Raw genomic sequence first — 26,805 nt, 5'->3', positions numbered from 1 at the left:
CAGTTCTTATCTAAGAATGACAATTATGGATGACATTTGGATGAGGTAAGGTAATGACTTAGCATTTGACATGGACTTTTTAAATTCAGAAATACAGACCTCTGCTGAAAGCTTTATCAGACATTTCAGTGAGCTAAATTGTTGAATAGCATCTTCTAATGGCTGAACGGCAGACACTCTGTCCACAGGCCAATGAGATTTGAACTATACAGCAATAGATTATATGCATCATGTACTACAGCTAAAGATTTTATAGGAAAACAAATGCAAAATAATAATATAGTCAGACTAGTAGTACAAAGACTAAATGCATGAGAAATCAGCAAATGTGTGTGCAAAGAACAGTTTACGTACATGTTCTACAAGCAATAGCTTATCTGGATCCTGTAGTGTCTGCGGTTCATCTAGTTTGCTGCAGATCTCAAAGATAATGCCATTCAGCTGTGTCAAGCCTGGCATCTGCCTTCTTTACTTGTGAGTATAGTTAAACTACAGGTCAATCAATGTATGTGAAAAACCAGAGGAAAGAAAATCCAAAAATCTTGGAATAAACAAATTTTAAACACATTGTAGTTTGCTTCCACATATGTCTATATGTTGCCAGTACACACTATACTATAAGGCTTTTTGTCAGTTTTCAACCATTACATAACCAAGATAACCTTGAAGACCTTGGTGGATGCAAAATTTATTGTTGACTTGACTCCAATGACGTGCATTGCTTCCGTTAAGTCATATCTTAGCCATTTATGTGTAAATGGAAAACCAATGAGTCTGATGATAGACCTGAAGCAGGAAACTGGTTTCTGTGCTTCGTCATTGAAAGATGCAGAAAATAAGAGAAAAAAGCAAAGAAGAAAGTCACAAAAGTCACTGGCAATGATGTATAATCCAAAATAGCCACTTAATCATACTGACAAAGTTTGATTTCCACAGTAAAGTCTTTACATCTGAGTTTCCACTCGTTAAAAGTATCCAAAGTCACTTGATTTGTACCTACAGTTGACCAGGAGGCCAAAAAGGATATTGAATGAAACAAATCGGGAGGCCTAAAGTGTCTTAAATTTCAAATGTTAAACTAAAAATAAGCAGCAAATAATGATGGACAAGCATGTCTGTCCTTCAGACTGATGTGGCACTATGATTATGATCATGCAACACAAGTGTGCAAACTTAACTTGAACAAAGGATGTGGTTAGAAATCAAAATATTGTAGATAATAATCATACTTACCAGCAAAACAGACTGTTTCGCAAAAGGTTCATCTTTTGTGTTTCGAGTGAACACAAAGAAAAACAGGAGCAATAGAGACCAAAACAAAGAACTAACAGTTCAGGAGGCCAAAAGTGTGGCCACTGGCGAAGACAGAGCAATTTTGGAAGCTGACCAGGAGGCCAGCAATGAAGGCGGAGCAGATCTGGGTCTGGAGGCTGACAATGATGACAAAAACCATCGGGCGACAGGACTGGAGGCCGATGGTGGCCGCAAAGATTGCACCCCCCAGGAGGTCAACGGAGACCCTTGAGTGAAGCAGGTCCAGACTGTGCAGTGACCACTGACTCGAGAGGAGTCCAGACCACTGGCTTGGGCGAAGCAGGACCAGACAGTACGGAAACCTATGACGCAACAGGACCAGACGGTGCAGGCTGGGGGTGTGTGTGGCACAAAGCAGGTTCAGGCTGCCCTTCAGACTTGTGCTGAAAGGGAACCAGTGGCTTGAGTTCAGGTTCTGTTGATGTGAAGCAGTGCAGAGTCCGATGCCAAAAGATGTCAAAAATCTTAGAAACTTTGGACAGAATATGAGCCAAAATAAAATAATGAAAAATAATGCAAACAATAAATAAATATCAATAGAGTGTTGCAGTTTTAACCCACATGCAATATGTATAAAACTTTGTATATATATGTGAGTATCTGTATTATTATTATTAGGCACAGTGGTTAGCACTGTTGCCGCACAGCAAGAAGGTCCTGAGTTCAATTCCACCATCAGGCCAGGGTCTTTCTGTGTGGAGTTTGCATGTTCTCCCCATGTTTGCGTGGGTTCTCTCCGGGTACTCTGGCTTCCTCCCACTGTCCAAAGACATGCACTTAGTGGGGATAGGTTAATTGGTTAATCCAAATTGCCCATAGCTGTGAATGTGAGTGCAAATGGTTGTCTGTCTCTGTGTGTTGGCCCTGCGACAGACTGGCGACCTGTCCAGGGTGTACCCCGCCTCTCGCCCTATGACAGCTGGGATAGGCTCCAGCGCCCCCCGCGACCCTGAAAAGGATAAGCGGACGCGAATGGATGGATGGATGGATGTATTATTATTATTAATATTATTTTTTATTATGCTGTATTTCTTTGATGTGCATGTGGTTGTTTGTTGAAAGTCAGACTTATCAGCAACATTTTATAGCCAGTTAAACTTGATGTGTTCAGTTAGCATGTTAACAGATGAGCGATAATGCTCGACTCTTATCTATATGTATCAGTTGCTGTTTTACTTATTAATAGCGTGAATGCAGTAGTTTTATTGCTGTAACTGACAACAATGAAATTCATAAATCTGGTAATTGTGATTTCCCTGATTGAAAAACAATTCATCACAGAATTCAAATGTGGTTCAGCAGCTTTGATCTATTCCAGCGAATAATGGTGGGGTTTTTTTTAGTTATTTGTTTAGGAAAATCCTCAATATAAATACCAGTTGTGATTGAATTGAAAGTCCTTATTGTCATTATACAAATTATAACAAGATTTAAAACAGCTCCATAGTGCACATGTGCTTAGCGCATTCTAAAAAACTATACAATAATATAACAATAAATATAATATAAATACACAGCACCAAGTAACACAAACAGACCGCCAGAGAACGATGATACAGTCAGTGCAGATACTGAAGTGCAAATTACGTTTGTGCAAGTTTTAGTTGAGTATGGTGATATCTTTGGGGAAGAAGCTATCCCTGAGTCTGTTTGTTCTGGCCTGTAAGGATCTGAAGCGCCTGCCAGAGGGTAGTAGGTTAAAAAGATGGTAGCCGGGGTGGGTATTGCCCTTCAAGATGTTTCTGGCCCTGCTGAGACAACGGGAGTTATAGATGGCAGACAAGGATGATTTTTTGCGCTGTGTTTACCACCCTCTGCAGTCTCTTCCTGTCTGCAGCTGGCATGCCACACTGTCACTGCATAGGTGAGCAGGCTCTCGATGGTGGATCTGTAGAAGGTCACCAGCAGCAGGGTGTTTAGTTGCTCTTGTGATGGTGTAGTATCCACAAAGTTAAAACTCAGTTAAAAAATATTGTTTTGCAAAGGTGAGACTTTAAAAAGGTATCGTAATTACACTGTTTCTGTATTGTGTTACACTTTCACTTTCTGAGCTGATATGTAAGCTTGCCTGGGAAAGAAAGCACACAAAATTTGGCTCCTTAAAAAAGTTGTTTGATCAGCATTTGGTCATCGGATGTAAGGTTTTTTTTCTTGGTTTTATGCATCCATAATAAAACACAAAAAAGACATTCGCAACATTTCTCACATTTCTCAAAGTGGGGGTGGCTTGGGTGGGTGAAAAGGATGTGGTTCAAAGTCAAAATGAGAGTGATTATTATCATACTTATCAACAAGGCAAAACACCCTATAAAAAGGTCTCCTTGATGCTCCTACCAGTAACAGTTCACCGTTTGGCTAACATCATGCACGGTCTGCAAAAACTTCTACTGTTCCATCTTCTTGCATGCCTCGGTAAGAACTGCAAGTCTTTGTTATCAATTTCCAACCATTTGTTGGGACATTAACTTAATTTTGGTTTTACTTTTTTAGGGCATGGAAGTGATATTATACATGGGGAAAAGGCAGCAAAGAACTCAATGCTTTATATGGCCTCAGTGCAGAACAAACATGGTCATATATGCGGAGGATTTCTCATCGCTGAAGACTTTGTGGTCACTGCTGCACACTGTGACAATGAGTAAGTAAGTTGTAAGTAATCCAACGTCTTTTGTGGTCAGTACGCTTTTATAAAATGTACTGACCAAGTCTCATTGATTACTTCTTCAGGAACCTTACACACGTTGTTCTTGGAAGCCACAATCTCAACGACCATCATGAAAAAATAGAGATTAAAAAATCCATCAAGTTTGAAAATTATAGAAATGTTCAATATGGTGATGACATCATGCTCCTTAAAGTATGTACATATTCATAGTTGTAACAGTTTCACATGAATTATAAGACCCTATATTTGTGGCGTTATAATTCAAATTTCATCACAGCAAAAGGGTTACTGTATGAAAACAGACATTTCAAATTTTCATTTCATGTTGTGTGTCTTCAGTTATCTAGGAAAGTTCAGCTAGACCGCACAGCAAGGATAATTCAGCTTCCACATGCTGAAATAAAACTACAAGAAAATGAAGTGTGCCAGGTGGCTGGATGGGGTTTCACTGAAAATTACACTCTACCTAATGAGCTGAGAGTGGTGAACGTTCCTGTCATTCAACATCAAATCTGTAAGGAAAACTGGCCTGATCTTCCTAACAAAGTTATCTGTGCAGGTGGCTATGGAACAAATAAAGGATTCTGTCAGGTATGTTTTCTGTCTCTTCAATATATACTAATTAGATTTTGCAAAATATATAAAACACTTAATATAAACTGACAAAATTAAAATATGTCCTCCTCACAGGGAGATTCCGGTGGTCCTCTGGTCTGCAATGGGTTCGCAGTTGGTGTTGTTTCTTTCAACAAAAATTTAAACTGCAAATACCCAGATGTACCCAATGTCTATACGGACATCTCAAAATACCGTCAATGGATCGACAAGATTCTCAGAGGTGTAATTTAAGCATTCCTGATTGCTCTGTCGATGTAACCAAAAGTGAAAATTAAAAAGATTCTGCTACTTCGCTCTGTCAAGCTGACCTAATTGAATTCAAAGCTCCTTATCACTTTATTCTGTCACCATGGATTCTTTCAATTACAGCAAGTGTTGATGTTCAAGTTATCTTTTATTACAATGTTCTAAATGTATTTTATGACCATTGGATGTAGATAACTTGTAACTTTATATGTTTCTGTGCTTGTAATTCTGCTGGCGTGCTGTCTGTACTGTTGTTTGACCCCCAAAGTTAAATAAGCAAATGAAAACAGCATGGTTGTGTGCACCTCATTTTATTTCAGATTTCCACAACAAACTTGGTGTCAAAAATAGAATCCCATGCCTGTTTGTATTCAGGGTCTATAGGAGACTTGAGCATGCTAGATAAAATTAGACAATTGTGAGCATGGCTAACACATCTGGTAAAGAAACCCCCAGTGAACAGGAAGCTTTCATGTTTACGAATGGGGTTTATGGGAAAAATATGGAAATTGAGCTATCAGCGTTTGGGTAAAACATTTCCACAAAGAGGAACATTGAGCTTGATGCAGCTAATAGATCATAAATCATAAAGTAAAAGAAAAAGAGCCAAGAAATAATTAAAAGAGTAATAAATAAACAAAAGTGTAATCACAAGTTGTGAAACACAAAAAGGGGAAATGACACCTGATTTAATTTTTTTCACTATCAATTGGGAAGCACTCAAGTACTCCTGTTAATTCCAGTGCTCCTCCTACATCTGAATAATTCCCTGAAGGTGTACAAACGAGTATTAGGGCCACAATAAGAAAAAATAATTGAGAAAAAAGTTGAAATAGTATTTCAAGAAAAAAGTTTAAATGTGGAGACTACAGATTACAAACTGCCATGGTTGCTATATCCTCTGAGTGAAATTGTACTTCAGAATCGGTTTTGGTAACAGGAAGGAAATGATTTCTCTATTAGCATGTAAACACAATGTGGTGATCAGTATAAGAACATTGATAAGATGGTGCAGAAAACTGCATCTGGATGGAAAAACACACAATTGTTGAAGAATGAATTTGCACACAAGAAAATGGCTTGTAATGGACAGACAGAAAGGTTATCGATAGTTACATCTATAAATGCAAGGGGATGTATGCTGTATGACAAAACGGCTGATCAATTTGTTTCAATAACTCGCCTAAACAAGGCATTTTATAGAGGGTATAGCAGCCGTAGCAGTATGTCTTTGGACAACAAGGGTAATCCTCACATTTCAACCTTTTTTTTCGAAATACATTTTTGACTCTAATCTCAAAATTCTGACTTTATTCTCAAAATAATCAAAGGCATTTTTTCTTAATGTTGTTCTAATATCTAGTGAAAATGTGCATAGTAATGAGGCCTAAACAACACAGACTGTATCTATATAACATAGAGACCATCTATGCTCACAGTCATCCTCTCTGAATTCAAACCCCCAAGCTTTGCATCCAGACCTCAGTCATTTGCACACTCATGTGTCATCTGATTGCAGTCAACATGTCAAGATATTTATCAGGTAAAAAAAAAAAAACTAAAGATTTCTTCCCATTTGTGTAAACCTATGGCTCTCCAAAAATTACTTTTCACTGACTTGCTGTATGAATCTTTCCTCTGAGTCTAAAATAATATCTTTCCAATCAAATGTTTGCATTTCCAATACGTCTATACAAGGAAGATTAAAATCACTTTCACCTCTCCCCACTGCATTCTCAAAATGGCTTCTGGCTAGTGTCTGTCTTATTATATTGAAATTGCAAATCTTTTCATACAATTTCCAGAAAACCATCCCACTTTCCAAAGTGAAAACTCTTTTTATAAGTATGCAGTTCACAGAATTGATGAAGCCATGTAAGAACTATGTCTTTGCTACCTGGTTTGGGACTGTGAGCTGCTGATTCGATTTCAATTCAATTTCATTTAAGCAGCACCAAACAACAACAACAGTTGCCTCAAGGCGCTTTATATTGTAAGGTAGACCCTACAATAATGCATGAGGGCCAGCCATCTGCCGTGACCTTGGGGTGAGGGGAGGAAGACAGGATGAAAGACATGCTGTGGAAGAGGGACACAGATTGATAACAAGTGTGATTCAATGCAGAGAGGTCTATTAATACATAGTGAGTGAGAAAGGTGACTGAAGAAGAAATACTCATGCATCATGGGAATTCCCCAGCAGCCTACACCTATTGCAGCATAGCTAAGGGAGGATTCAGGGTCACCCCTGAATCCTCAAATGGACTGATTACACTCTTATGTTCGAACTTGCTTTTCCACATGGCTAGACTGTGGCTTGCACAGAAGTCTAAAAACAAAACACTGCTCAGATCAGATCCGGGAGGCCATTCCTGCCGATCACACCCCTCCAGGTCTCACTGTCATTGCCCACATGAGCATTGATGTCTGCCAGCAGGACAACAGAGTCCCCAGGTGGATCACCCTCCAGCACGCCACACAGGGACTCCAAGAAGGCTGGGTACTCTGGACCTCCATTCAGTGCACAAGCGCAGATGACAGTCAGGGCCTGTTCCCCAACCTGAAGGCCCAGGGAACAAACCCTCTCGTCCACTGGGAGAAACCCCAACGTACAGGCAGCAAGCCGAGGGGATAATAGGATACCCACCCCAGCCCGCCGCCTTTCACCAGGGGCAACTCCAGACTGAGACAGAGTCCACCCTCTATCCAGGAGACTGGCTAGAGAGCCCAAGCCGTGGTTTGAGGTGAGTGCTCTCTGTTTCAGGAAATAACTGCCATCCTTAATCAACACAGGATTTTTTGAACTGTCAGGTTTGCAGACAACATGGCACATATGAGGAATGGGAATTCTTCATGTGTGCAGGAAATTTAGGGAACACTTATAGTTGATGTCTTAATTATGCAAATAGCTACTATGAAGTTGATGCTTCCTGTTCTGTCAGACAGAAAACAACTATTTGTATCAAGTTACATCACATTGTCTGAAATAAAATCATTATAATAAAGTTAAATACGTATATTTTTAGATAAAATCTTTAAGTATAATATATAAGATAATATTTCGAAGTCACAAAGGTAAAACTCTTTAAAATGTCATACCAAATGTAGGTCAAATGAATAAACTATAGATCTAAAAAAGAAAAATACATTTGTTCAATGTTCTCTAGGAAAAAATGAGGATCCTTTTTGTCGCTGGACTTTCACAACCAGAGAACCGGCCTGAAGAAACCTGTTACGAAGCTTTTAAAAGTCAGCATTTTCCAAGTTTTAGAAATGTTATCAGTGAGTATTTACTGAAGCTGTCTCCACTGATTGAGCAGCAGCGCCCTCTGCGGTTTGTGTGTAGAAGCGAAAAAGCTTACAGCACCTGGTATTCCCAGGCGGTCTCCCATCCAAGTACTGACCAGGCCCGACCCTGCTTAGCTTCCGAGATCAGACGAGATCGGGCGTGTTCAGGGTGGTATGGCCGTAAGCGACGGAGACACTATATAAAAGACCTTTAATAGGTGGCAAATACACAGTTCAATAAACGTTATTGTGATACATTTCATATGTTACAGCGAAAAGATGCAAACCTTCGTTATTAACTGTAGCTTCAACATTGATCTGCGAAAAAATGCTTTTCCTGCAGTAACATTTGGATAATAACACATGTTAGTTTATTAATTACAGCACAGTACAAGTGATAGAATGCATTTAAAGCATCATGTCAGCAACAGTCCTACCTTTGCTTCGTATGGTTCAGTTTCCCAGTAATGTCCCTTAAAAATGCAAGGTCAAGTGTCCACTCATGATGGGAGTCATGACGTGCCCAAAGCCGATCACCTTTGCACATAACGTCTGCTGGTGAATGATGCAGTGGTAATGCATAAAGTTTGGGAACTCTGTGTCACCTTTACAGTGAGCGATGAATCCTGTATGTCTGACGATCATAGCAGGAGCTCCGTCGGTAGTCAGCGATACCAGCTTTTCCAAAGGTACCTTTTTCTCCGCGAAAAACTCCTTCACCGTGTTAAAGATGTCAACTCCACTCCTAGTTGTCTTTAGCGGCAGTAGTGTCAGAAGTTCTTCTGATTTTCCTCCCACCAAGTTTCCGGGTGCCAGTGTGTGGCCGTTACTAAGCAACCGCGAGTTAGCAGCAGCAAACCAGAGATAGAGGAAGAAAGCTACCAAAATCAAGCCTCTGAATTTAAGATGTTATTCTGTATCTCTGGATAATTATTCAGATTTCTGGCTCTGCTTCTTCACTGTTGCTTAATTTCGGTTTGCCAGTGATAAGCAAGGCAACAAAACGATGTCAACACAAGAGCAACAAGCTAACATCGGCAAAGTTCTCAGCTTTCTTCGGGAATGGGACCGCGGTGACATGAGGGTCCGCGGTCGCATGTTGAGCACCTTTGTGACTCAAAACACGGGGAAGACGTTTTATGAGCTGGAGCTGGAGTTTGCGCAGGTCGCCAGTCTCTTCCTAGCTCGACTTACCACATGGATGAAGCTCACGTATCCTTTATTCAGCCGTGGTCTAGGAAAACTGTTAGTTTTGGACATATATTTTTTGTACAGCTCAAAAAACGTGTCCTGGGTGGGGTGTAAATATTTCCAAATAGTAGTGGGATTCGTGTTTCCTTGCGTAAGTCCTGCAGGATTTATTTTGAAGACTTAAATGAGGCTTAATTTAAGTCTACTGCTGGTTAAACCTGCACGGGTTTGGGACTATCTTGATTTTGAGGGGCCTGCATAACATGTGAAAACAACACATTTAAATCATAAAACATATTTTTTGTTATACACATACAGCCAAATGGTGCTGAATATATTCTAGCATAAAATATCAGAATAAAGTTTTCAGAATGTGCCTGCAACTGGACAACCCTTTACTAATACTTCAGTTACATGTTAGGCACCTTCCTGGGACTTCAGCTGAAAGCACTTGGGATTTTCCTGTCTGCTTCTTGTCAGTAAGTGACCCAAAATGCGGGACTGTAATCTGCAAAAATATCTTTAGGCCAACAGATGTTTTCTTTCAATAAACCATCTTTCTGATTTGATCAGTGATCAGTATCTGATGAACTTCCTGGAGGATGGGGGAGCTCTCACTCTGCTGGACATTTTGAGCCACTCTCAGAGCAAAGATGATGACAAGGCCGGAGCCATCAAACTTCTACTCACTGTCTCAAAAGCAGGTCGCAAGTACAAGGAGATCATCTGTGAAAGTCACGGTAAATTTCACATTTGTCTGTGGCATATGTAAATTTATTTTAGATTTTAGATCAGATTTTAAAACAGCCTACAATATAGTTTATTTTATCAGTAATGCTTCTTTTGCTTTGTTTCCAGGTGTTAAAGTCATAGGCGAGTGCCTGTTCACATCAAACAGAGATGAAACCAAAGAGGCAGCGTCGGTCCTTTTGGAGTCCCTGTCCCACGGAAATCCCAGATATCAGGACCAAGTCTACAAATATCTGATTACCTGCATGACTTGTAGCTCACCTAAATCCCTGCAGCTTATTCTGCACACCTTATGTATCATCCAGGTGAAGCCAGCCATCTGTCAGTGTGCCCCAGAATGGCTGTGGCTACAATGTAGCTTGCCATCACCAGTGTGTGAATGTGTGTGTGAATGGGTGGATGACTGGTTGTGTAAAGCGCTTTGGAGTCCTTAGGGACTAGTAAAGTGCTATACAAATACAGGCCATTTTACAGAGTATGCACAAAGCTGTATGTTACTGCAGTCAGTCTGTATGTTGCAGAACTGATTTTTAACATTTTTTCTTTTGCAGCGAAAAATGAAAACAGCCCATTACAGCATTGTAGAGCCTCTGCTTAACACACTCAGATCCCTACACCTGGAAGTTCAGGATGAAGGTAAGCTGACACGCTAATTTTTAAATTTATCCTGAAATTTCTTTGTATCCTGTGAAATAACAAATCATTCCATTAGCCATTGTGATTGTGGATGAAAAATTGCGATCCTGTTATTATTAATCAGCTTTTCTGGTTTTGTCTCTTTATATCTTTGACAGCCATTAAACTCATCTTAGACCTGAAGCATTATGATGTGAAGGCAGTTCTACTGACTGGTTTGGTGGCTCTACTGAGGCCTATTAAAGAAAAAGAACACCAGCATCAAATCAGCAAAGGTGACATTAGAGTTTGGTTGTGCGCTGTGAAAGCCTTTAATATACACCTCTTTCTTTTGACCAATTATGGCCGCCTTTTCATATTTTAATTGGTGCCTTTCTGCAGTTTGTGATACAGTTACACAACCCATAAGTGAATGTGTTATAATTTTGTAAATGAGCCCTAACTTGTCACAGTCATTTTCATAAAATTTTTTATTGACAACCTTATACAATCTTGTCAGAATCAGAGATGACTGAGATGACTGGATCTTTCCCTGTACTTGTACAGCAAGCTGCTGCAGCTAAAACAATACGGTATGGAGTCCAAATAACCTCCTCAATCACAGTATAACACAAACTCAGTTAAACTTCTGGGATATCTCTCTGTCCAGTTAGCAAACAGAACATAATGTGAATTGTTCAAAACCATGATGGCTTTGCAGGTGGTTGCCAAAGACCATTGCTATCATGCCGTGCTCATGGAGCGTCATGTGGATGTTATGACCAAACCTTTAGAAACAAATCACACACTCATTTACATACATACATACTTATATCTTCTCTAACATTTGCATTACACACCCACAGAAACTCAATGAGGACAGTATAAACAAAAATCCTGAGTTGTTCACGATAGATGCAAGGGGAACAACTCAAGGTTTGGTATCTTGCCCAAGGATACTTTGACTGTAGTAGCCAGGTGCTCAAACCATTAACCTTTGAATTAGTAGACAACCTGCTCTACCTCCTAAACCCCAGCTGCAGTGACAAAGTCATAAGCTAAAAGAAAAACTAGAGAAAAATCTGTCAGGAGGGATAAGAAGAGAACAATGGTTTATAGTCACCACCTGCAAAACTATTTCCTTTTTGGCAGGTGTCGTGTTGTTGCCTTGTTACCACTTTCTTTGGTAGCAAAAAGGGTGATTTAGAGTGACAGTGGTTTATACTTCCCAGTAAATAGATTGAGATGCATGAAGCTAAACTGACTTTTTAGGCCATGGTTTGATAAAACCATGACATAACATTTTATTCATGGCAGTGTGATAGCTTTATATGTTGTAATAAAGTAGCTATCTTTAGCTGCTCCCATGTCACAAGGGTTCACAATAGCCAGTAGCTCCCCATGTTTGATTTGGCAGTTTTATGCCCGATGTCCTTTCTGCATTTTAATGATGTTCAATATTTGTTAAAGGCTGCTGGCTGAGGAAGATCAAGAGCTTTCTCGTGAGCTGCTCTCTCTTGGAGTGATCCAGCATCTTCTGCACACTATGGGCAACAGAGAACATCCTGATGGCCAAATACAAGCCAGTCTAACATTAGAGGTACTTCAGTGTGTGTGTGTCTTCTCAAAAAAGCAGGCTGATGACACCTATGATGATTTCTCACAACCATTTGGTACAAATAAAAAAAAAATACTATAAAGCGCTTCAGCCTTCTATTTTAAGACTTCACTTTTTTTTGTTCTTTACTTTTTCTTTTCAGCAGAATAGGACATATTCACAGTTGTAACCCAACTGCTTTTTGAGAGCTTCATTACCTCATGCTTGAATGTGGTCCTGTCAGCAATCTACTAATGCATGTCTACAAAGCAGGACAGTTAAAGTCATTATGTCTTGCCCAATTTTCAACTGTTTTTAGATGGTTTGAGTTTCTGTTACTGTTCTGATAGAATTTTCTGATTACTTATGGGTTTTCTTATCACTGCTTCTTGGTCCCCACTGCCTCCACCCTCTTTAAGAAAAATGTGTAAGCAGTAATTTGCAATTATTGTGTTCCAGTTTTTTTTCTTTTGCATTAAATTAGAACCAGAAAGTGCCAGCCTTGTAATTAAGTGGAAACAGAGGCTGCTTTTCTTGAAGTTGGGCTGTTTGTAAAAATGTGTTTGGTTCATCTCCGTTTCTCATTTGTTTTGGTTTTGCATCTGTAGAAAGAAACATTAATTCAGACATATGAATATCAGCTTCTGGTGTCTGCTTTCATCTCTGTGTAGTACTTTGTCGTCTCCTTCCCTGTTGTTGAGGACCAAGTGCAGAGAGTGATGGGCAGCGCTCTGTTTGCAGAGTTCAAAGTAAGCGATAACCTAAGTTAAAGGTGCATTGCTCCAAGTCAGTACCAACAAATATAATCACAATCTTTCTACAGAACAAAGCTGACACTGTATACATGAACATGAATGAAACAGAAGCAGAAATGCTGCTAACAAATCAGATTAACATGTCACAAGGTAATGATTTTACTGTTTTATTTGACAGCTGATTATTTTCCTATATTTCCTGTACTATGTGAAACTAATTGTATTCTTTTTCTTTTTTCAGTTTTAAATGGTAACAAGTCTGACAGCTGACCAGAGGAAAAATCGTTTCATAAACGGATATAAATAAGGTTTTTAGAAATGTTTGTATTAATACCTATAACCTGTTCTACCATTTGTTTTTGTATTAAGAAAAAATATTCTATCTATCACTAGAAAAATGGGAAGTTCAGTCATTTATATTAATATAGCGAGAAATGGCTCGGACAATGGAAGCTCTGTCATAGTTTTGGGGCTTCTTCTCAAATAAATACAAATAAATAAATAAATTTGCAATTTATATGTGTTTGAGGTGTGTGCGCACACACACACACACACGCGTGTGTATACTCGCTTGAGTCAAATTTGAGGTCGCACTTTTTAACTCCCACCCTTTGGGGACACCGGTTTCTGTTTGGTTTAGAAGCAGGCTGACAACTGAATTTTACACCTCCAAATCCACAGAAATAAAATAAATCACTTGAGATTTTCATTTCATTAAGCAATATTTCTTCATACAGTATTTTTACCTTCCTATTGGGGACTGGGAATGTTTAATGTCCCCTTTGGTGTCTTCAGTGATAAACCAACACAGATAAACCATTTTGTGCCACTTTTGAGGACCGTACTTCCCTTTGGGGTCTTAAGCAATACACAGATACACTAACTATTTTACTTCAGTTTGGGGGATATTACTTCCCTAAAGGCAAGTCCTTCAAAGTAAGTACAATAAAATGTAAGGTTACAATTTAACTACCCAATCTAAAAATAATCATTTTGCAATTAAGTATGTTAATTTGACAACATCCAAGGGATTTGAAAGAACTTAAAATATAGGTGTCTGTGAAGATTCTCAGTCATCCAAAGAAAAGCGTCTGGACTTCTTTGAGTTGCTTGAAGACGTTTCACCTTTCATCCGAGAAGCTTCTTCAGTTCTAAGGGTCAAATGGTGGAGAGTCATTGTGAAACCTGGCCCCACCCTATCATGTGATTTCCTGAGGTCAGACGGCCCAGGATGTGAGCGTTAAGGCGTCTGGGAAGGGATCTCAAAACTGGATTATAGATGGCAGACAGTTGGTGTTGTAAACCAACGCACACACACACACACACATGCAGACGCACGAAACACCTACACTGATACGCCCTCACTATCACCCTCCCTACCCCGGATCCAACGCCTCCTCCCATGCTTACCTCCCATCCGATGTGGACACCAGATCAGCTGGAGGCGCAATCGAAGATTGCAGCAGTGATGTTTGTGTATTGTATGTACGGTTGGCAAGGTCTGTCATCTCGGTTGTGGGCAACTGCAACTGACAAATAAAGGCTATCTCATCATCATCATCATCTTTGATGTTTGATTGAGTCCAGCATCGAGTTTCCACACTGTGTAATAAACACTGGATTTCCTGCACGTTTCAGTAGTTGTTCTGAAGAGGTGAAAATTTCCATGTGTTGTTCAAAGACAGGAAAGCTGTTTTGTCTTGTTTCTTGTGCAATATTAAACACAAGATTTGCCCGAGCTCATATTTCATTACACATTAAACTCATGACCAATGTCCTGTGGTGATCAAATGAAAGTTAAGGCTGCTAGTGTCAGGGTTGGTTGATGGAGGACCCAAATGCAGAACGTTCTAAACACAGAAAGTGTGTTTATTTACAAAAAGCTATGAAACAGTGCCAACAATCCACAGTGTGTTCCCAATTCCCAGGCCTTGATTCCTTTCCTTGATATGTGGTAAAGTTTTGTCCTCCTTGGTGCCTATGTACACAGTGTGCTGCTCCCGTCACATGTTTCCACATTTAACCTAGAAACGAGAGATGCCACATTTAGTACAGTCCTATCCACCGTCCACTACTCTCTTAAGTAGGGCTCCTTGATAGACACACACACAAACACACACACACTCACTCCAACTTTTACACAGGGAAGCGAGGGAACAGGAGCAGATCACACCAACAAACAACCATAAGCATTCCAGAAGACAAATGAAACTAATAATTATTCATCAAACCCCAAAATAACAGACCCAGGCCCATGACAGTTCGAAATCTTAGCATACAGTGTTTATATGATGCATACTGTTATTTTAATATCTATTGTAAACTAGGGCAATGAGAACTTTTTTCCTTATCTGCTGCAGTGGCTGATTAAGAAGCGTGGGACAATACTATCAACTACTGCCTGAGATTGAGATAATTACTTTACAGCATGGCTGGGATGACAGATTGCACTGGATACTGTGAGGATTTCAGTCCCATTTGTTGAACTACTTCTTGAAAACAATAATTAACTAATGTGGTTTCAACTGTAAGAAAGGCCTCTCCAGATGTTGTCCTGGTGGTGGAAGAGGCCAAGGAACTCTTCTGGGAATCGATCAAAGAGTGCAGGGAGATTTCTAAATACCAAGTATGCATATTGAGAAACAGCCAAGCGTAGCCAACGCCTGTTGCTTTGGCGTGGTTTAAACAATGCCTAAGATAAAATGTTATAATAATAATAATAATAATAATAATAATAATAATAATAATAATAATAATAATAATAATAATAATAATAATAATAATAATAACTTTTTATTTTATTATCATTTAAAATATTTAGGAGCTTTAGTAAGAGTGTAATCGAGCACATTTCATTTAGTTTTCCTGGGAAGGCCAACTAATTTGATTTGTAAGTTTCAGACTTAATAACTGGGACCACTTTAGTTTTACTTTGTAAAGCACGTGGACACAACTTTTTTAAAAAAGTACGAGTCGTTTTCGTATTTATGTACAAACAATTAAATAAGGTACTGAATTACAGTTTGAACATTTCGGTAGCCTATCCTTTTTAAATTAAAAGGCCTCGATGCTTCACAATGCTTCTGTTAGACATCTGGAGAAACGTCTTGTGTGTTAGCCACAGAGTTTTCCACTGGTTACGTACTACAGCGGGGACTGTATTAACAAGGACTGAGGACTGTGTTATTGGCCATATTATTTCAGTAGGATAAATGATGTATGGGTCTCCTCTAGTGTCCAAGAAACATATTACTCGTATAGATGACCAAAATTTTCTTTGAAACTGTGCATGCGGAAAGAGGAAAAATAATAACAATACCACTGATGTGAAAATATATTTAAAATATTTATTTGAATAAAAGTTAAGATCTCTACTTGTTTGTGAAACCACCCAACGCACCGGACAGTGCACTAAAGATGTGAAGAAGAGCGTGCAGATAGGGTGGAGTGGGTTTAGACGAGGATAGCAGCAAGAGAGAAAAAGTCTCACAAGTGAGACCTGCGATGTTTGGTTTGGAGACTGTGGCACTAACAGAAAGACTGGAGGCGGAGCTGGAGGTGACAGTATGAAGGTACCAGGCAGGAGCTAAAGAGGGAAACCTGGGATTGCAGTAGGAGATTCATGGATGCAGTGAAGGAGGATTGCTGTGACAGAGGATGCTAGGGATAGGGTGAGATAATCCGCTGTGGCGAAACCCTAAAGGGAGAAGGTTTGCTCATGAAAGAGCCTCACATCGGTGGCTTGGTTTAATCTGTTTCAAAAAGCATATCATGAACCAGACAGCAGGCGGAGTTGCTGACCTGGAGGAGGAGCCTGTTACTGCATGGGCTGGCTGTGTGAACTCTTCACCTATGTCACATTTACAAGACTGGTCTATAAAATCTAAATGACCTTACAACTCTGTAATAACACTTGGACAAAGTCATATAATTTCTGATGTCGTGTTACTCCTAAAGCTTAGGCATGTGGAAGCCCTGGCTAATAGAATATTAAATATGTATGACTTCAGTCTGTAGATATGTGCATAGTAAACATATTTATAGTGGTACAGTTATTAAGGAGAGAAGTGCTGATTTCATGCAGCTACATGAAAGTTAACCTCCCTTTATCGCGTTTGGGGTTTTTTACGACAATCTGCGACAAAATCTCCGGTTTACGTCAGCCGTAAAGCTGACAATAGTGATATGAGATAACTGAACACTGTAACGTTACTTTACAGCATTTTGTCTATTTGAAGCAGTTAAAAATCAAAGAAAGTTCAGCATTTCCCAATTTGACAGCTCGTTCACTCGCCGCCACGCCTAAGCAAACAGTTTTACCAGCACTCAGCGTCCCTGTGTGAGTACAGAAAGCAGCGAGAGCCAGTGGAACAAGAACTGCTTTTAGCCAGTCATTGCCATGGCCTCCGAAAGCGGCGATAGCAACATGGATAGAGAAATGATTCTGGCCGATTTTCAGGTGAGTGTCATTTTTTCTTAGCCCCTCATATTGTACGAGGTGGGCATTAATGTGCCCGTTGTTGTTGAAACGCCTCGGACTGGCGTGGTAAACAGCAGACCTGAGCTGGTGTTTCTGTGGTTAGCACGCTGTGCTAACACACTGACAACTTGCTACCTGATTATGAAGAAGCCTGTTATCTGTGTGACCAATAACTACATAACAGAAAAGATGACCCAGACAGATGACAACAGTCATCTAATCTTTTGAATCGTTTACATATAACGATCCAACTACTACTGAGAGGGAATTTTCGGGGCTAGCCGCTGCTGTCAGCTTGTTTACACATTGTTTTGCCAGCGTTTCAAATCCTTATCAGAAACTGTGTCATCCATAAAGACTCTAAATGTTAAGCCCAGTTTGCCGTGAACATTGCGATAATGGCGATAAACCTTTGCAAACTGGCAGTAATTTATGATTCTGTTTATCTGACGGTCTTTACTAGAACAGCATATAATCGTCATCTTCTGTTTGTGTTTAGCTAACTGTACGCAAGCTCCCCGGTGAAGAGCTTGTTACTGTAGTTTTGTTTGCAAGTTTACTTTAGTATACTGTTAGGGAAGTAAGTGATTTTTATTTTTATAGCTCTTTTCGAGACAAAGGACCGTCAAAAAGTGCTTTAAAAAGGTGAATGGGTAAAAACTAGCCCGCACTATTCGCAAAGTTGACACACATTAACTAAGCAAAACAACCCAAAATCACAACCACTACTTAAATACTTATCTAAACAATTTAGTTGTTTTTTCTAAACAGTGGTAACCTCTTCCATATTTTGGAGCTAAGGTTTGGAGGCAGAATTCCCTTTTGTTTTCAAATGGGTATGCAGAATCAAAAGAAGGCCCCAATCTGAGGACCTGAGGGATGCAGTGGGCCATAAAAGTCAGAACCAAGATTTGAAACCGAAATCTAAACCTGGTAGGAAGGCAATGCAAAACCCTTAAAAGTGGGGTGAAATGTAAGAACTTAAAAGAATGAGAATAAAAGCAATCCAAGCAAGAGGAGGCAAAGTCTTAAACAAGCATCACCAATTGACTTTTAGAGTTTAGTAATATTTCTCAAATGGAAAACAAAACAAAACAAAACACCAGCATATCAGAGACTTAATGTGAGCATTAAATGTCAAAGACTGAAAAGCAGACAAAATATCCCATGATTTAGCATGTCAGGTTTTAGATTGGATAAAGGGACCCCAGTTCCTGTCTGATTTGGCAGTAATGCTCTGAGGAGCAATAATTAGATGTGCTGTCTTTGTCTGCATTTAACTGTAAAAAATTATTCAACCAGATCCAGTTCACAAGGTTTAAAAGAGAGGGAGACTATACAATGAAAGCACCAGAGGACTTAAACCAGATCGTTGTACGAAGCTGGATGATGAGAGCAGATCTGAGCAAACATCTTGCCCACTGAAACCAAAAGCATTCTATCAGCAACATATGAAGTAAACTAATCCAAGACAGGGCTTTGACTTGTGAATCAAGATCAGTGGTATCAAAGGCTGGGCTAAAGTCCAGGTTATGTCTAGCCAGCATGATAATATACTTTATATACACACACAACTAGTTTGCTTTGGATTTTATTCTTGATATGTAGTACTGGGCTGTTGGTTTCAACACCGCATCGCACTTTGTTCTGAATTAATTTCTTGCTGTTAACACCAAATTTTCCTGGTATCAGCAGACAGCAGGGACATGCCAGTGTTACTTTGCTTTTTTGTAGATACTTGAAGAGCGCTTCATCATCAAGTAAAAACTTTATGAATTCTATAGAGGGTCATTTTAAATAGGCATAAAATGTTCCTTAATGTTGGCATAAATATTGTTTTAAGTATTAACTGCTCCTATTATAAAGAAAATAGACATTTCTTACACATGTCTAATAGGTTGAAATGTCATGCTGGTTTAAAGACCAAAAGACCAAAATGCTCAGTACATGTTTTACTGTTTTACTATCTGAGTCTGTTTCTATTTATTTATTAAGGTTTTACATTTAAACTAGACCTACTAATTTATTTCAATGGTACTGACATTAAAGCCCATGTTTGTTGTCATGCTGAATATGTATTACTGAGATTCTGAGAAACTGGCAACCTTGTTTTGATCAAGACATCACTGAATGTTCATAATCGTTCTTAAGACTGTTACCATTTCACGTTGCTTTTATGGGTAATAGAGTAGTAGTTAAACTGTAACTGTTATTGTTCTTTTCACAATTAGAATTTGATCTCATACGATGCATTAGTCTGCTGAATTCATTTTTTGTTTTGCTTTCCCCTCACAGGCTTGCACTGGAATTGACAACATTGCAGAGGCAATCACTCTGTTAGAGCTTAATAACTGGGATTTAGTGGTAAGTTCATTATCTGCAGGCTCTATTGGGCTTTACTCTTGGACACACGGACTTAGTCTGTCTACAGGGCAGGTTCAAGAGGGCAGTTAACATCCAGTAGCGCACACTGTGTAACGGGCAAATGATTTCCTCATGTAATCCCGTCAGGTTTGTATTAATTCATGATGCACCTCTCAGCATGAAGTGCATATTGGAAGAGGTCAGTCTATATTTAGATAGATGCTGGCAGGAGCTCAAAGCAGGCAGCGAGATAGACAGTGGGGGCTGGACTCACTGCGGCTGTAAATCTGATGGCTCGCAGTTCTTCTGCAGTAGGTGTTAGTTTTTGTAAAAACAAATGTGTTTGCTAAGTGTGAGTGTGGAGTTTCACCCCAATACCTTAGTACTGCATCTGCCAGCAAGTTGGAGTTTGTGGTGTGAAATATTGCCATTGCTCTTATGTGCTTACTGTCCATTTTATTTTATTTTTAAATTTACAGTAATAAAAGCAGACGTGATTTTTTATTTTTTAGGAAGGGTGACCCATTTGCAGCTGTTTTTAGTGTTAGGAAAGATAAAATAAATGGATCATTACAATGCTGCTAAACTTTTTATAGCCTGAGCATGTTTGTATTGAGTAAGAATGCACTGTCTTCTTTTTTTTTTTTTTTTACTTATCAACGCACCTAAAGCTACCTGCAATGCCAGGATCTGACACTTAACTATCAGTGATTCATTTTATTATTTCTTCGAGCTTCTTCCCACTGTGACATTTTAAAATGTGACAGAAACTGTTTAAACACAAATTAATAGCTCAGAAAAGAGAAACAAAGTTGTGACTTTAAGTTGAAACCGAAGCCGGTGGAAGCTTCAGTCAAGAGACAAAGAGTCGTGTTCATAAGTGCTGAGGTTATGTTTGTTCGTGATAACTGCCCACCGAGTTTCTGGCAGTTCACCAGCCAGTAATGTGTGGCATTTGATAAACAGCAAAGACAGTTATAAGACCTAAAGATAATGACTGTATACTCCAATGAAGGCCAACTATAGCATGTTTGATGATGGGGCTGGGTGTTTTTTTGCCATTATTTCACAGTTCCTTATACCTTTTCTTTGCAAGAAAATTCTAGTATTGCTTTTCATACAAACAATGAATAGTGGATATGATTATAACAGCGCTTACCAGCTTTACTTTGCCTGTTTGGCAGTGTAGAATAGTGAGTGTTCGAGAGGAATCCAAACAATTGTCGATTCAAACAAAAGCAAACTGCAAAGCAGACAGTGGCTATATTTGGCCTTTCATTTCCCTTTGTTCTGATCTTTCACTCTCCTTCAGTGTTTTTTCTTCTTTTAAGTAACAGAATTTGTAAACTTTCAGAACGCACAGGTCGGACTCTACCTGTCAGCCTGACAGAGTTTGCAAGTCAGTCAGTATAAAATGTGTAAATTTTATTGAAAGATATTTAAATTTTCATATATATACATATATATGAAAATAGACCTAAGACCATAGAGGCCTAAATGAAGTTTGTTTGCCAAAAGTAGTTTATTACAGTAATTACAGTTAAAACCTGTTTGGTGATCCATGCTGCATCTGCCAGCCTCTTTGAAATTAGTTCAGTTTACGTTGGTTGCATATTTTGTCATGGTGTTATTTGGTGTTTGAAGGCAAAAGGACAACAACTGAAATTTTGACTTCTGCATTTATTACAGGCAGCCATCAATGGGGTCATACCACAGGAAAACGGGATCTTACAAAGGTAATAACCACATTCTCAAAAATCTGCTCTAAATAAGAGAAAACGTACCAGCTCACCTTTTAATTCCAAGGGAATGCTGCATAAGTTCAGAACACTTTTGTATTTTTGTCAAACCGTAATGACCAAGTTAAAGGTTAGACGTAATCACAGGCAGATGTGCAAACACATAAATGAGTTTGGGGATTCCCAAAAAACTCTCAGTGAAATATGTGCCTCTGATGTACATCACCTGCATACGCGAGTCAGAAAATAAATAAGGAAATCTTAACCAAAATCTGACTGTGTTTGCAGGAACATGAAGTCCTCATCTCAGTGTTGACAAGGCGTTGTGAACTTTATCACGGTTATAGTGGATACAGAAGTGTAGCTCAATAAAAACAGTCACACGCAGCAACATCCAGGAAATAATAACCTAGAGTCTACTGAGCTGCAGGGTATTGCTTCTGCTATGATTTTTCTATTCTGCTTTTTAATGGAGGATTGATATTAAAAAAACTTCCTGCAAGGAAGCTTTCTGCTAAGAATCAAGTTGAACACAGTTTCTGATTAGAACGGGTTTCTTTTAAGAGGGTTTGTGCCATTCACTTTCCTTCAACAGTTAGTTGTTACTCATGAGCTGATGCATACACATGCACACAATGCATGTGTGTATGCGAACATGCACACATGCATGCATGTGCACGAGTGACCTATTGTCAGCTCTTGGGCCATGAATGCAATTAGTTAATCTAGACCCTCCCACTGGAGGCATCCCCTTAACCGTTTTATTTTGCAAGTCACTTGTGCGCACGTGTGCACATGCATGTGCTGTAGTTTGTTTTCAGCTCTTGCGCCATGTGGATATTGCCAGTCTTTCTTGAAGGCACACACTGTCACGAACACATTCACTCAGTGGCTGGCATTGGTATGAGTAGGCCAGAGTTGTCCTGTAAACAGACTCTGATGACGTGACCTGATCTGGGGCCAGTTGGAGGGTACTCCAGCACTGCTGTCTAAACAGTGTTTCTGTCTTTAATCGTGTCTTTATAACTAAGCAATTTAAGAATCATAAGCAGCTTGTTAAGAGCGTTAAATATGATTTTCTCATGAGACTCCGCTCCGTCATCTGTTGAAATCATGAGTCCTGTTATAGGTGAAGGCCTCAGTAGTTTGGTTTAGATGGAGAAGAATGCCATCTACTTGTAGTAAAGGATAAAAGTACGCCCAGAACACTATAAGAGATATTTTAAATGCCTTTTCAATAGGGATCTTTTTTTCTATTCATTTTGACAGCTCTTGAAATCAGCCTTATTTCCCCTCGACACTTTCAGCATTAAAAAAAAGATGATCTTGGCAGGATCTCTCATATTTGTTCTTTAATATTTGTTGCAAAATCTCTTTTTTTTTTGCATCATCTGTCTCAAATGTAAACCATCTCTGATTTTAGAGCAAATGTACAGTTAGCACCTTCAATTATTAACATGATATGCTTTTTATTGTAGTTTTCACACATGCATTGCAGCCCTAAACTTTTCTAGTCACTGCCTTATGAATGTGCCTGTCACAGTTGGATTGGCAATTATGTGATATTTAATCTGCCAACATTTCAGTACAAAGTCTAGGTGTGATATCTGATCTTTGACAGTCGCACAGTTAATGAGTTCAGTAAATTCAAAGCTAACGAGTGGTTGTCCTGTGTCCTTGCTGCGTGCTCTACTCAGGTATTGCCTAAGTCAAACCGAGTATTTGCAGTATTGGAAATGGTGAGAAAGGAGAACTTCCAACTATGTCCTGACTTGGATTTCCCACCACTTTTCTGCAGTTCATGGCACATGTGTTATCTCTGTTCCTTTGTTGGTATATTTCACAACAGCCTGATGTTGATTGCATATACACTATAAAACATCAAGAGCCATTATGTGAACCCGTTGTTTTAGTTGATTTCCTGCATCGATTACACGTAAAATGTTATCTTATTTTCATCTAAGTTACAAGTTTATATCTATAAAATACAATTTCATTAATAACACAAACAATGAAAGTCATTAATTTATCAGCGCACGTGTGAGGAGCTGTCTTTGAGTGTGCAGTATTTGTAACTCAGTACATGACATTCTGATTTTAGGAAAAAAAATGCTAATTTTTAATTTATTGGTGGATTAATTTTATTTCTCACTGAGTTGATGAGCAGGGGTGCAGTTAGATTATTCTAACATGGTTGGATCTAGTCCTTTTCCTGTTGCTCAGGTTTGTTGTGGAGGTTTTTATGGCGGACAACATACGGCTCAGGCCAGTGACTTCTCCACTGTTGTTAAACTGATAAAATGTTTAAGCATGGCTTTTGCGCTTGCGCAAGCCTGTTATGCCTGAAAGTTTCACACAAATTTCTGATAGGATAAACTGATGACATTAGGTATCCAAACAGTCAAAGGTCAGCTTTATTGCAGCATCATAATGTTTGCCAAAAGCAGTTTTTCAGTCATTATTCAGCACCATAACTGAGGGGCACGAGGGGAGATTGTGACCATATATGTCTTTTATTGAATTGGTTATACCTGCTTTTGCTGCCTAACATTTAAAGTAAATATTCTGTATGAGTTTACACAGACATGGAGCTGCACTATAACTTGAATAATTTGAAGCAGCATACAACCACAAGGAAGTCATTTTAGTTCTATTTTGAATTTCTTTTCTGACCGTCTTCCTGTAGTAACTTTTCCAGTGAGGCGAGTCAGGCCACAGTGTACGGACCTCCTAGCCTCTCAGAAGCAGCTGACGCAGCAGCAGGAAGCGCAGTTCCTCCCCCCTCTTCTTCATCTTCGTCTTCTTCACCTCCATCGTCCTCAGCTTCAGCTTTTTGCCCAATCAACCCTTCTTCCCGACACATCGTAGAGCGTCAGTCCCGGATGCTCAACTTCAGGGTCGAGTACCGGCAACGCTCTGTAGAGCTGGTGGTTGAGGAGGGCAGCACAGTTGGTGAGCACCGCAAACTCGCACAGATGTACCGTGTCCATATTTAACGCTTTCACACTGACTTTTGCAAACAAAAGGTCAATTTTCCTTTCTTTGTCTAATCCAATCCATAGGAGAAATCAAACAGATCCTTGAAACAGAGCTTGGTGTTCCGGTGTCCAAAATGCAGTTGAAAGGGTGGAAGAGCGGAGATGTGTCTGATAGTGTGAGTTTAAAGCTTTAATTTTTATAAAGCACCTTGAGGTGACTACTGTTGTGAATTGGTGCTGTATAAATAAAGCTGAATTGTATTGAATTGAATTAACACATTAAGACACTAAGAAAAATGGCGATATAACACAAGTCTGCTCCTTCTGTTAATTGTTTTACATTACCAGACAGGTGTTGCATTTAGGAGCCGATCTAATTTATATTGTCTCTACAGCTATAACTCATTCACAGGACCTTTTTACAGTTGTGTATGTTTATGTGTGTGTACTCAGATGGTGTTGAGAAGTTTACACCTGCCCAAGAACAACAGCCTGTATGTCCTGACCCCCGACATTGCCCCTACTGCCAGCACCAGCAAAAACAGGTACTCTCTAACTCCCATCCTTATTATGGGGATAAATCCTTTCTTGTCATTCTGCTGCGTATACACTATAAATTATTATAGGTAGTGGCATGAGTGCAGTTCAAACACCAGGTGGTGCTATATCTCCACTTATAAAGAGGAGAGGGAGCCAATGCTGCTTTCATAGCTTTATTAGGAGACATTTGACCTGGCAGTGCACATTCGCTTTTCACATCCTTTGTGACATTTTGAGAAGATGAGAGGAACGTCTGGTGCCACACTCTTTGTGTGTTATGCAAATAATAATTTTGTCGTCCGTCTTTGTCATCTTCGCTATGATATTGTTGCTTGCCAAAGGTTTTCCTTTGCATCTTTCTCTTCAGAAGTTGTGTATGTGACAGCCACACTTCATATCTATTATTTATACCTTGCTTGAAAGATCACACATTAACACACAGTAACAATAGAGATTTTCTGGGAAAGCCTGTGAAGTCGGTGTTCTTCATCCAGAGGTTTCTCGGGTTGTCTTAGTGAATGCGTGACAGCATTAGCAACCTTTTTCTCTGAAATGTCAGGCAGCTCAGGATAAAGTCGTAGCCGTAATACAATCATAGTTGGCAGCTGAGCATGTGATTGGTCTTTCATCAGTATCAGGTAAACATCATCCAAAGAAATAATATATCTGCTTTATTCTACTTGGTTATCACAGGATGACAAAGATCATTTTTATTTTTTATTTTGAGGGGATTGGACGGATAATGATAGATATGAAGGGTACACATTTTTTTGTTTGTGGGAATATGTCTTTAAAATATTACCTTGCACTATTTGTATGGTTGCAGTATTTGAGTTCTTTGTTTGTATGAGTGTTTGCTGTCTGTCATTGTCCCCGCCGTGTAATTTTGTGTGCGCTGTAATTTGAAGACACATCCAGGCAGAATGATTGAGGATGTACAGTGCCACTTCTGTGATTAATAACGGAATTGGTTTTCTTTTTTGAAGCTAATGTCCCCGAGGACATGGTCTGTGAGCTAAAAACAAAACGGGAAAGAAATGATTTAATGGAAATTTACCAGCAGTGGTTAGTGTTTTATGTGTTCTTCAGAATATTTTTAAAATTAATGGTTGAGCAGTGTAGTTTCAGATCCAGTACCGTTATCAGCATTTATCAATTTAACATTGCATTAAAAAAGCAGCTGTAAGGTCTTCTTGAGTGCATAATTATGTAATTGTGGAACCTAATAAGTTGTGACGTAGTCTGGGACATTTTGAAGTATAACATTTTGTGAGCAGAGTTTCCCGTGTCTCTATGAATCATCTTCAAATCATCATCAAAAGCTCTGTGGCTAGTACGGGGCATGTATCTGCAATGAGCATTAGTTCGTTTGTTAGAAGATCAAGAGGGTTTTTGTTTAGGTTTTTTTTTTTTTTTTTTTTTTATTGGCATGTCATACATTGACCTCCAATTCTTTTTAATCTTTTCTTTTTTCAGCTGTGAATTAAAAAAACAAAAATTGTACTGTAGCTCTCCCCTGAGAAAGCATCCACATGTCAGCAGAATACGTGTGGAGGAAGTAATTTGGCAGTTTGCTGCTTTCCGTGCTAGTTAGGCTAAGTGGTAGTTATACGGTGTTGTCAGTTAATGACCCTCCGTTGCTCTCTCTCTTCCCTGCCTCTCCTC

The 26,805-nt window shown here is 39.2% G+C and overlaps 2 protein-coding genes and 1 non-coding gene across 3 annotated transcripts in view; 2 read left to right on the top strand and 1 right to left on the bottom strand.

Annotated features, from left to right (window-relative positions):
- Positions 1–3,677: 3,677 nt before the first annotated feature.
- Positions 3,678–4,828, top strand: LOC146641047 (mast cell protease 8-like). The gene is made up of 5 exons (XM_085398246.1): positions 3,678–3,726; positions 3,805–3,952; positions 4,042–4,171; positions 4,319–4,570; positions 4,670–4,828. Exons 1-5 carry the CDS (start codon positions 3,678–3,680, stop codon positions 4,826–4,828), a joined length of 738 nt encoding a protein of 245 aa, XP_085254372.1.
- Positions 4,829–8,198: 3,370 nt separating this feature from the next.
- Positions 8,199–8,317, bottom strand: LOC146641046 (5S ribosomal RNA). Its single transcript, XR_014909841.1, has one exon. It is a non-coding gene; the product is annotated as a 5S ribosomal RNA (ribosomal RNA).
- An 8,869-nt stretch (positions 8,318–17,186) lies between these two features.
- faf1 (Fas (TNFRSF6) associated factor 1) overlaps positions 17,187–26,805 on the top strand; it is a 60,538-nt gene continuing 50,919 nt past the window's right edge. The window contains exons 1-6 of the mRNA XM_085397769.1: positions 17,187–17,498; positions 19,815–19,883; positions 21,573–21,619; positions 24,309–24,574; positions 24,685–24,776; positions 25,054–25,145. Coding sequence (XP_085253895.1) covers positions 17,439–17,498; positions 19,815–19,883; positions 21,573–21,619; positions 24,309–24,574; positions 24,685–24,776; positions 25,054–25,145 — 626 coding nt within the window. The 5' untranslated portion in view covers positions 17,187–17,438. The remainder of the gene's footprint in view (positions 17,499–19,814; positions 19,884–21,572; positions 21,620–24,308; positions 24,575–24,684; positions 24,777–25,053; positions 25,146–26,805) is intronic.

The sequence above is a fragment of the Rhamphochromis longiceps genome, linkage group LG23, assembly GCF_057381845.1.
Source record: "Rhamphochromis longiceps isolate RC_006_pf linkage group LG23, R_longiceps_female_GT1.1, whole genome shotgun sequence".
Classification (NCBI taxonomy): Eukaryota; Metazoa; Chordata; class Actinopteri; order Cichliformes; family Cichlidae; genus Rhamphochromis; species Rhamphochromis longiceps.
This window is presented reverse-complemented; position numbering and strand designations above follow the sequence as displayed.